Source organism: Rhynchophorus ferrugineus, unplaced genomic scaffold, assembly GCF_030347505.1.
Source record: "Rhynchophorus ferrugineus isolate W39M unplaced genomic scaffold, kcgeb_rfMv2 rfM8, whole genome shotgun sequence".
Classification (NCBI taxonomy): Eukaryota; Metazoa; Arthropoda; class Insecta; order Coleoptera; family Curculionidae; genus Rhynchophorus; species Rhynchophorus ferrugineus.
The window spans coordinates 643467-655856 of NW_027472587.1; the positions used below are offsets into that span (position 1 = coordinate 643467).

The following is a 12390-nucleotide window of genomic DNA, read 5'->3' on the forward strand; positions in this document are numbered from 1 at the left end:
TTTAAATCTAGGTATATAACTAGGAGAACCCATCAACCCTATCTAAATCTCTGGTGAAATAATGTTTATACATGTCACTGCTGAATTTTTAAATATATGCACCTCACTACACAACACTACAAGCATTGGTCCCAGTACACTTCCTTGTGGTACACCTGCTTTAGATTATTTTATTGTAGAGTAAGCTTCTTCTTGTTTGACTCTAAACATTCTGGTTGTAATGTAAGATTTTAATAATTCGATGTGTTGTTTTGGTAGCATTTTCTGTAGTTTATGAATAAGGCCTTCATGCCAAACCTTATCGAAAGCTTGTGCTACATCTAAAAATATAGCTGAGCATACTTTTTTACTTCCGCAGGCTTTTTCAATAACATATGTTATTCTGTGGACCTAGTCAACTGTTGAGTGCTTGTTAATAAACCCAAACTAGTGTGTTGGTATTAGGTTTTTTCTCTCTATGTTTACAAAGAGATGACCATGAGAGATGATTATTTATTTTTTACTTATAGGTTCAATGTAGAAAAAAGTTAATTTTTATTTCAGTAATGATTTCCTCCTTTATTTTTTAAATTTAAATCAGTTTTTTCGGATGAGTTTCATATACATTTTAATATAATCTTGAAACAACTTTTTACACTCATCTTTTTGAAATATTTGAGTACATAGCACATGCTAATTTACTCCAACAATTTTAAATAATATTCAAATAAAAGGAACCTAATACTTCAAACATGTAATATCTTAAAATACATATTACACCCAGAAAACAAAAACATGTATTAATTTTATATTGGACAACCTCAGATTGCATGTGTGCTACAGTTTTGTCGCATCACATGTCGCATAAACTATAGCGACCTGCTTGTAAAATTTACATGACTACCATAACTAACCATCTTTAATTGTAGCATCTAAGAGCTAAAATTTATTTATTTTGTTGCGGAATGTATTAAAATACTACTATAATGCTAATATCGATATCGCACCATTAACAGGACTCGCGTAGATTTAACAATCTAACTCACAAATTTTATTTATTATTATTATTATTATTATTATTATTATTATTATTATTATTATTATTATTATTATTATTATTATTATTATTATTATTATTATTATTATTATTATTATTATTATTATTATTATTATTATTATTATTATTATTATTATTATTATTTTTATATACAAAGCAGATAAATAATAATTTAGTCCTGTATACTTACTGGGGTAACATCTCGAAGCATCGCTGTCAAACCCGCAAGTCTTTCACCGAAACCAGGAGCAAAGGCCTCCGGATTAATAGCAATGAAGGCTTGTCCTAAATTTGCTATGTATGATCCACCCCAAGTAGGAATATTTGAACCATAATTTGAGCCTATATTAATTTATATACTTATTTTTATTTTTATACAAACTTAGTGCTGTAATATTACCAGAAAATAATCCAGCTAATATTTCGACCATCAGTCCCAGTCCATAACCTTTGTACCCGCCATTTTGTTCCTCACCACCAAGAGGCAACAATTTATGAGAAACAAGTCCTATAATAGGATCATTCGTCATCTCGCCATCATTATCCACAGCCCATCCTGCTGGTAGTGGTTGTCCCTTTCTTTTCTGAATCTCCAGCTAATCATGTTAATTATCTAATTATTATAATTTGATACATGATAAAATCAACTTACTTTTCCTAAAGCTACAGTAGTTGTGGCCATGTCTAGGACAACTGAGTCACCATCAGCTGCTGCAGCTCCAAAAGATATCGGGTTGCTACCTATACATGACTGCAAGAAGTTATATGAAGAGAGATATTAAGCATGTGAATTTTATTACTGTTTAGTGCATTGTTATGTGCATTTTTGTTTACGTTTTTTGATGAAAGACCAAAAAGTAATGAGTGATATCTAATGGTAAAAATTATAAATTCTATTATTTTTTCGTCTAGAATTATTGAATTGTAGAATACCGACACTAATCATGGAACGCTCAAAATTGCTGTTTTGATATTCATTACTTTGTTGTTTGATTTGAAGAAGTCAGTACTGTTAAATCCCATCAAACACCTTTAGAAACTTATGTAAGTGATGTTCCTTTATATATTGTCGGTTTTGATTTCAATGATTCAAAAGTGGTAATTTTGATTTAAACGATCAGAATAAAAGCAAGCATCTAATATTAATATACCTCTTTTCCTCTAGTTGGTACCATAACTGGAGATGTATTAGTTACGCTCATTCCAACACATCCTTGTTCCATTGCTTGAAGAGCATATATACCAGCTATGCCATAGTGATTTGATCCTAAGTAAATCAAAAAAATATTAGAACGAGCTAATGTTCATCAAAATAATTAATAGTACCATATGTTACAACCATGCCAATTCCTTGTTCTTTAGCTTTTTTAACTGCTAAATCCATAGAGAATTTTCCAATGAGTGCACCGAAACCATTATTACCATTTACAAGAGCTGTAGCTGGCGTTTCTTTTTCTATAACGGGAATTGCATTGGGATTCATAGCTTTATTCATGGCAACTCGCACATAAATTTCTATAAAACATAAATCAGTGATAAATATCAATCAAAATACGAAACAGTTAACCTAATTGTTATATTCGATGGTTTTGACATTTTTCTGCATAATATAACAGTTCTTCATATAGTATTAGTGAGTTACTCATCAGCGTTGAAGTCGCTTGTTGAGTAAGTCATAATTTATAAATTTTGGTACTATCTATCGTTTCTAAATCTTGACTTATAAAACTTGATAATTACTGATGAACATCATTTTATTTTATTTTTTAACTATTGATAACATTTTTAATTATTAGATGGGGTTTAAGTTTGGTGGTACCACCACAACGGAACTCAGTTAACTTATTAACCCACTTATTAAATTACTTTCTGATAAATACAAACTAAATCAGGCAGCTTGTTTAAGATATCACTGTAGTCTATTAATAGATGGCAGTTGAGGACAGTGATATATTTATTAGTATATAGTGATATTATGTTTAAAGTTACTCTGCGAGAAATTGAAAAAGTCACTGACCTATCAAACCAGCCTCCCGTAAAATTAAAGAAAATACGTTTGACGGTGATTGTTAAGCGATATTAAACCCCATTGAAATTATCCATAATTTAAAAAATATGTTTATTTTTTTCATGCTGGATACTCTTAATTTATATTATATGCAACTATTGGCCAAGATCATGATCATGGAGTATAAGAATATATAAAAGGGAATATGTCTCATATAAACATATTTTTACAGAATATTCCAATATTGTAAGATTATAAAGGAACATAAAATATAAAAGGGCGCTTGAGACTTGGTGGCGCAGTGGTAAAGGAGACAGGACGGTCCACATACTATTGCGATAGTCGCGGGTTCGAATCCCGCTGGGTATTGTCGTAAATGTATGTTTGTGATTGTCCTTGTGAGGCAAGAGTGCAAAATCCGACAAGGAAAATTATCCCAGTCTCGCCAGTAACCAGGCGGGGTAAAACCGGATCTTCTGGGATGATTTCTAAGTTGATCATTCTCCAGTCGGTAGGTTTAATGCCGAGGGCCGTGGTTCGGAGCCCACATTAAATTGTAGATCCAGTCCAGATAAACCACTAGTTGATAAAAGGAGACTTTCTCTATATACAATTTAATAATGCCAAATCTGCACAATATTTCTAAAAGGGATACAAAATGTTCGTTTCACGTATTATTTATTTTATGATTATATTATGTTTTAGTACTAGTACTAGTATTGTTAATTAAAACATTAAGGGTGTATTCTAGTTTTAAAAATTGGGAAAAATCGATTTTCTTAAATTTTCAAAGCAGAACTCTTTCTTATTCAAATGATTTTTCAACATTCAAATTATTTTTGAACATATAAGAGTTTTGAAAACTGTCATAGTAATGTGCCATCTATAGCGTGGTAAAAACGAAACTTTAAACGCGTTCCTCCAAACTAATTTTGCGAGAAGTTCTGCTCAACCGATTAATTAAAATTTGGCATAAGCCTTTCTTATACATCTCCTTATTAATGTTCTTCTTTTATGCACTATTTATTCACTTCCGTATATTAATGTATGTCTATTAGGCCTCTAAATTAGATTTAAAGGATTTTTTTATTAAGAGATTTATTATGAAAAATCGGTACAACGTATTCTCTTCAAAAAATAGTTCATCGATATGCGTTACTTTTCCCATCACTCAGGCAATTTACGGATTTCATCTCGAAAAAACGATTTATCTTTTATGGCTATCCTCATAGACCCATGTTTTGGTATCTACATAAGAAGTGAAACGCTGCTTAGATAGATTAAGATTCATATGTCGGAACAATTCGTAATCAGGAGGAGCAAGATCCGAAGAATACGCAACTTCCCGCAAATGCGATCTACTCAATATAAATTCATACACTTTCAACGAATTGAAAACATTTTTACTGAAATGTGAGACCTGGCAGTGAGGCTTCATCATGAAGCAGATTACAAATGTACACGATACTGTTAATACAGAGTACCACCACCTGATGCAAATCCTTTAAAATTAATTTATAGGTCTGATAGTAAAATTATGGATTATATATATTTTTATTTCACTTAATAACTATTAAACAAGTGTTAAAATTAAATGATACGAAAACAATTTAAATACACTATTCTATAAATTATATCGTTATTTGACCTACCTAGCCTATTTAATCCATGACTATAATGTCCCCTGTAATCAGCTGTGACAAGATTATCCGCAATAACAGTAGCATTTTCTTCCTTAGTTCCAATTGCCACGAAACAGTCGACAATAAATCTTCTTACCTCACTTAGTGGGGTTATCAAACGATTTTCTGCTAATATAAAGAGACTATATTTTTGAATTATATTCTATATAAACATATAATATATTTAACGACTTACACATTTCGCTTTTTATTCTTCGACACACCACCGATAATAAATTAATATGTTGTTTCCTTAATTAGTTCACGTTCCTTGAGATGTTTTTATCTTAATTAGGGTTTTAAATACGCTGTTTTAAATAAACAGAAAGAAAGATATGATCGTAATAATGTGAAAATACAAAAAGTTGTTCAAATATTTGCATTGTTGCTCTTATCATGACCTAAGCCTTTTATATATTGCTAAAATGATGTTTGTTATTATGGAAATATTTCGAGTCATGTGAGTAGCTTGTCGTTATAATTTTTATTCTAGTAAAATAAATATTTAATTAATCTCAAACCACCTGAGACTGCAATAATACTACTTGACACTGAAAACGTTTTGAAGTCCGAAAAAATAATTACAAAAAGTTCCAATTAGCTATAGCTTTAATGATAAAGAGTGAAATATTGTCTATTTTATTTATTCTACATTAGCAGTTTGTAGGAAATTATTTTTTCGGTATTGACATAGCTGTTGTGTAACAGTCAAAATACAAATAATCTAAGATTTTGAATCCAATGTTCAGTAGTTGAACTACCACTGTAGCAGTGAATATTTTGATATTGTTGTTGTAATTGATGCAGAATATTTTATATTGAAGTCTTTTAAACAGCAAACATTATTTTAAATTAACATTCTACGAAAATATGTAAACTCTGTGAACAATTTTTGTTCCATTTATGCTAAAGCGATGTTTTCTTCGCATAAACACAAATAAACACCTCTTGGTACACTGCCTAATGGCATTATTTTTGGTACGAGACAAATATGTTGCAACTGATATGCAGGTATAATACATTACGAGAATTCTTAAAATCTACGAACCGGGAAGATCAGGCTGTTAAATACTAGAGAGGAAAAAAGGAAGATTTTTGTTGGAGAACAAAAACGTTAACTTGTTAAACTCAAACAACACAATAGTTTATTTGTTAATTGTTAAATTAATTATTTGCGATACGAATTAATAACCTAAATATGGATGGAGCTTTTTAGACATAAATATAGGAAACTGACTTGATTGGCGCAGTGGTCAAGGCGACGGGACGGTCCTCCTACTGTTGAAATAGACGCGGGTTCGAATCGTGCCGGGGAACGGTCGTAAAATCCGCTAAGGAAAATGATCTCAGACATGCCAGTAACCAGGTTGGATAAAACTGGGTGATCTTCAAGTTGGCAACCAGTCGGTCGGCTGAATGCAGTCCAAATAAACCTTAATTGGTAAACAAGAGACTCTAAAATATAACAAGAAAAATTAATATAGAATTACTTTAAAACAGTTTGAGACAATAATTTAATATCGTATTTAAAAATTGTTTCAACCACCTATTTGGTAAATTATTGAAATGCTTAAAAAAAGAAAAAGCATGCTTTAAATCTTGTATTAACAAGACAAGTAATTAATATTTACCATTTCTGCAAAACAAGAAACTTGTATTTGAATGACATAAAATAAAGTTTTCATTTGTGTTAACTCAAAATTAGTGAAAATTGAGTAAATGTTAAAAAAACGGTATTTATTAAATTGTTATTAAAATTTTCCCAAGCTTCTGGTAACTTTTCTGCTATTGTGATATTATATATTATGTAAGTCAATAAATATTTTCTTGATAATACATCGAGTAAAGGTCTATATAATACGTAGCATTGAATTCACTGTAATAAGTTGATATAGATAGAAAATTAGCATATCCTGAAGTTTTTTCTCACCTAGTTCATTGTACTCTTTACTGATTAGTTAAATCTAATGATTATATTTATTCGCAAACCTCATATGCTATTGATAATATACAAAATAATAAAAATGCCTGAATATCTTAAAAAAACAATGGAATTTTGCTTGAAGTCTGTACAGACACATCCAACTGAATTAAATATCACAACTATAATGAGAAGGTTTAGTAAACAATATATTTCGTAATATCTATTTCTATATGTATTTTTAAAAGTAGTGCTAGGATTTTTTATAAATAGCTCTACTGATTTATGTTATGTCCAGTAATTCACCGCGAAAAGAGATATGTATCTTACAAAAGTATCATAGTCGAAATTAAATCAAAGAAAAAAATTACTCGTACATTGCTATAACGGCATTGAAACGTTAGAATGTGTATATTTATGAAAATAATTGTATTAACAAATAAACTGATATTGTTATACGATGGAATAATATAAAATATTATTATTATGTCGTAAATATGAAACATTCATCAATTAACTTCTTCGAGTATAGATACGTGTCTAGTAAAATATTAACATATCTATCAGTTTTATCATATCTATATATTTATCAGTTTTTTAATACCATACTGATGGCATTTACGTAAAATTTAATATTCAGCAATGTTACTTTATATCTTCAATGATGATGATACAAAGTCGGAGCAAAAATATATAATATACTTATATAATAATATATAATAAAATTATATAAATAACATAAAAAGCATGGAATCTATACTAAAAAAACTATAACGTTTGAAACAATATTTGGCTACAATAAGTTTTTAAATGTATTCCAATCAAATGACATAGAATCTACAATGGATATAAGTTCTGTTTATCAACCCGATGTAACTGTAAATCTGATTTCTCCAATGGAAGTTGCCACAAAAATTGCCAGGTTGTTGTCAATTTGATCAATCAAATTGATTTTGTCAATCCTAAAAAGGCTGCTGAAATTCATGATATTTCACCTGGGTTATTAAAAGAGCTGCCACGAAAAGCAATAATCATGTTGACATATTTACTCATTGTTTGAGAGTGACGCATTTTCTGGAATGTCTTAAGGTTTCTCGAATAATTATGGTTAAAAACCTGACAAACCGACAGAACTAGCTGGATCTCACAAGACTATTTCGCTGCTACCTGCGATGTCAAAATTATTTGAGAAATTGCCCTTATAATGTATTAAACCATTTATAAAAATACCAGATTTCCAGTTTGTATTTCAAAATCACCACTAGACAGTCGTCTAAGTGCATAGAGCAAAGGCGGTTGTTGAAAAGGCATTCGAAGAATAGAATATATAGGTATATATATGTAGTAACCTTGCAATATTCCTGGGAGTCTCACAAGCTTTAGACCGGGTATGGCATTTGGGATTAATCTACAAAAAGGAGCAAATTGTTACCACGGAATGTCGACTTCTGGAGTCATATCTTTTCGAAAGAAAAATTTGAGTATCATATGAAGGGGCATTCTCAATACTTAAAACTATTTCGGCTAGAGTCCCACAAGGTAGTGTCTTGGTACCACTCCTATATGTGCTCTATACTGCTGATATCCCCACAACAAAAGAAACAGTACTTGGAACATTTGTCGACAACACACTTGTCATGACAAAAAATGTGATCTCTGTATAAGGCTGTAGAAAAAGTATAAGTGGCGTCAATAACGAAAAAGTATAAGTGGTCAATAAAATCTACAAATGAACTAATTATTGAAAAATACAGCTTAATTACAGCTCTAAATCTGTCTATGTTAATTTTGCGTTGGCGAAATCACAAAAACCTATATCAAGCTACTGTACTGGTTAGTCGGAAAATACTCCCAACTTGACCAAAAATCAAAGAGATTGGTTTATCAGTCAATCATAAAGCCAATATAGACGTATGAGGTGTAAATATGGGCTTACACTAAACATCAAACCAACTAGTACTCCAACGCACACAAAACAAAGGATAGGGAACGAACGAAGAGCTGCACGATGACCTTAAAATCAAATGGAGACACGAAATTATCCGAGATTTTGCCTTAAAACATGAAATAAGCCTCTATCGTAGATAAAGTATATGTGATTACAGCTACTGGGCAACACGCAGAAAGTCAGAAAATTGAAGCGAACCAAACCATACGAACTAATTTAGTGTATTTTCAACTTTAACATAAGTAGATTATTTTTTTTTATTTGGAAATACACACTGATGTATTAACTCGGTACTGGACTTGCTTGTGTATTCATGCAAGTATAACAGAATAGTAGTAATACATTAATTTGTAAATTAAGATTGTACTGAGCATATCTAATAATATTTGTAATTAATTTAAAAAGTGGTCAAGACAACAGGCTGATCCTCCTACTGCCGTGACAATCGCGGATTCGAATCCAGCTAGGGCATGGTTGTAAATTTCTGTTTTTGATTGTTTATAATTGTGCTTCTCCATAGGCAAGAATGTAACTTTCGACAAGGAAAATCATCCCAGTCACAGGTATTCTTAATCCCCTATGGTTAAGCAGTAGATAAAGTTCAGATAAACCCTAGTTGGTAAAAAGAAGACCCTCAAATATAACAATAAAAACATTACGAATAATATACAGTAAATAAATATCTATGAGGGTAATATTATAAAACAAACAGTAATAGTCATTGGAATTAAAACTAGAATAATAAAACGACGGTATATTTTCACTTATTTAACAAACAAATAATATATCACAATATTGATAAATTTTTCGCATCCAGTAACAAAAAAAAAAGAACAAATAAGTCAACAATAAATTACGTAGCATTATCTAGTTATTGATTATTCGTCAGATGGGAGATCAACAGTTTTAGATGTCATTGGTTTTACTTTCAGTTCTTCGGCCAATTTTTCATTGGTCTTATGTTGGTTCTCTACATATCTAAGTCCGCCCTCGTTGTTTACTTTCTCCATATGATGATTTTCTTTATCGCCATGTACTAGAACTGGTTTCTCAGGATTTGCCTAAAATAAAATTGAACTAGTTAATAAATAATAATTGTATAAACTTCCATTTTACAAAAGAACAAAAATTCTAACAACTTAAAAGTGATTTAGTGTTTTAGCCTATTTATTTCCTTTCTTTTTTCGTAAAGAATAATATCTAATCATAGTTGACAATTTGGAAAGAAGGCCAATTGTACAATTCTAAACATATAGACTGGAGATTTAGAATAACTACAACCAAGGACAAAAGACAGGCAATTCAAGGAAGGAGCTGTAATTGCCTCCCAACGGGTAAATCTATTAAGAGCGAAATTCATCATTTTGGAGATCAAATAAGAGGACCAAGAAACCGATACAGATATCCATTTTATACCTTTTAGAAACAACTATAGACTATGCGTCATAGATAAAAGGAAAAAAAGCAAATTCTTTTATGGAATATTCTGAACATTCAGCTAAACTACCAACAAAGAAACAGACGAATAACGCCATAATTAACAGTAATAACATGATATTGAAAAACAATGAATAAATGAAAAAGTTAAGACAAGAATAAATTTTAACCGAAAGTAAATCATATGTATGAGTACTTAAAATAAAGAAAGCGCCATTTAACCTCAATGAATGAACAAATTTAAAACAACTGCTTACAAAAACCTGGAAAGTACTAACAATTGTTTTCAAACTTTTTGAGAAAATATAACTCAAGAGACCAAGAGACAATCGTTAGTTTGGATTCAGAAAAAGAAACGCTGTATAATCAACCAGTTCCACAAAATATTAACCATTTGGATAAAAACGAAATGCTGCAGTTTTCCTAGACCTACCTCAAACTCTCTCGATAAAGTTTGGCAGAAAAACTTGACACTTCAACTAAACAAAACGAATAATAATTTAGCATTTTTTGTACCTTAAATTCTTACCTCTATACCAGGAGGGAATTTTATAGTTATATGTGAATATTTCTGTGAAGAAGTTACAATACTTTTAGAAATTGATAAAAATCATGCTTCTTCATAAGAATCAGGCAGTTGGCGATAAAATAATAGATTGGATCAAAACAATGGCCAATTATACTAAATTAGCTCTAGTCTACAACTTCGATCAATCATTCAAGACTTGCATCAAGACCTAGAAATATCTACAGTTAAAGACCAAAAGGAAATGTTAGAAAGCCAGAAGAATTAATTTTCATTGCATTCGCAGACGCTATATTTTCATAAAAAAATCAAAGACAGATACAGAGACCAGATGAACAACAGATCGTTTACAGTATGAATAAGACCAAAATTAATACGACAAAGACAAAAGTGCGGTAAAATTATATCAATAAAATAGCAATTCTATAAAGCAACTAACTCATTATAAATAAAACATAAACATAATCAAATATAATAAAATACTTACTGGTTCTAAATTGCGTGTATAATCTATAAGATCTGACATTCTGTCTTCAAATCCAGGTGCGAAAGCGTTAGGGTCGATAGCCATGAATGCCTGACCCAGATTGGCTAATTCCGTGGACTGACCCCATTTCCTTACATGAGGGCCATATGCTGAGCCTAAATAAAAAGGACGATATTAGAAAACCGTGAATGCGGAATGCAGATATAATTAACCGGTCCTAATGGATAACCTGAATAGCAAGGGTACGTCGATGTAATGGATATTCAAGTGATTAATAGCTTCAAGCTATTAAAAAGCAAGATCATTATTTTTTCGCCAAAAAATATCTGATTTTTTGCATTCAAAAATATATTGCTTTAGGTTTTTATTAATATACTTATTATTTAGTTTAGTACTTCGTAACTTATATTTATTAATATACTATTATGTATTTGAATATATTCTGATCACTATATTTATTCACTTTTAAAATTCATTTATTTTCTCCCCTTTGAATCACATGCAAAGGCCTGGAAACTTTTGATTCATTCAAACCTAAGCTGTTTGAAAGATATTTTGTTTGAACGAAATTGAAAGTTTGAACAGAATTTTTAACCAATAAGTCTTGCAATTCGTTGTCTTCGAACTTCTTTGGCCCTTCAGGCCATTCTTTGCCATCAACATCAAAATTATCAATTGTAAATCATACAAACCGAAACCCTAAGTTTCTAAAAGTGTACATAACAATCATTTATTGCTGTATGAGATAATAATATTATTCATATTTATTGGTAAACAGTTTGGTTGTAAGTGAATTCAATATTCACTGAATTACTTTCCTTAACTTATTGATATTATTATTTGCATGTTCCAGTTTTCTGGTTGCTTCTTCGCTATTGTCTCCGATAGCAAGAATCGCAGAGTCATCAGCAAATGTAACCAGAGCAGCATTTTCTACTTGTGATACATTACATCTATAGAGATACCTACTGTATGCATGTAACATTTAACGATTTAAAGAACAGGATCCAAAACACTGCCTTGGGGTACACCAGCTTTTGTTCCTTCCATTGTTGAATAAGCTTCTTCCTGTTTAACTCTAAGCATCCTGGTCGAGGTATTGGAGTTAAAAAATTCAATATATTGCTTCACATTTTATGTTGTTTATACATGTATCCAAAAATATAATTGAGCAAACTTTTATATTTTCATAAGCTTTTTCAATAATGCTTGGGATTCTAAGTACCTGGTCAATGGTAAATTGTAGAATGTTTGTTAATAAAACCAAACTTATGTGTCAGTATTAGATTTGTTAAATTTATGATTTCTTTATATAATATAATTATCTTTAATAATTAAGTCATAC

General features: G+C 30.5%; 1 protein-coding gene across 1 annotated transcript in view; it reads right to left on the reverse strand.

The window, feature by feature from the left end:
• The window catches only part of LOC143201057 (uncharacterized), a 66056-nt gene that overhangs the window by 629 nt on the left and 53037 nt on the right, over positions 1-12390 (reverse strand). Inside the window, exons 9-18 of the mRNA XM_076411905.1 lie at positions 11046-11200; positions 9477-9656; positions 6358-6362; positions 4923-4978; positions 4697-4855; positions 2363-2551; positions 2188-2303; positions 1689-1787; positions 1437-1632; positions 1227-1378 (exon numbers count right to left, since the gene is read on the reverse strand). Coding sequence (XP_076268020.1) covers positions 1227-1378; positions 1437-1632; positions 1689-1787; positions 2188-2303; positions 2363-2551; positions 4697-4855; positions 4923-4978; positions 6358-6362; positions 9477-9656; positions 11046-11200 — 1307 coding nt within the window. The remainder of the gene's footprint in view (positions 1-1226; positions 1379-1436; positions 1633-1688; positions 1788-2187; positions 2304-2362; positions 2552-4696; positions 4856-4922; positions 4979-6357; positions 6363-9476; positions 9657-11045; positions 11201-12390) is intronic.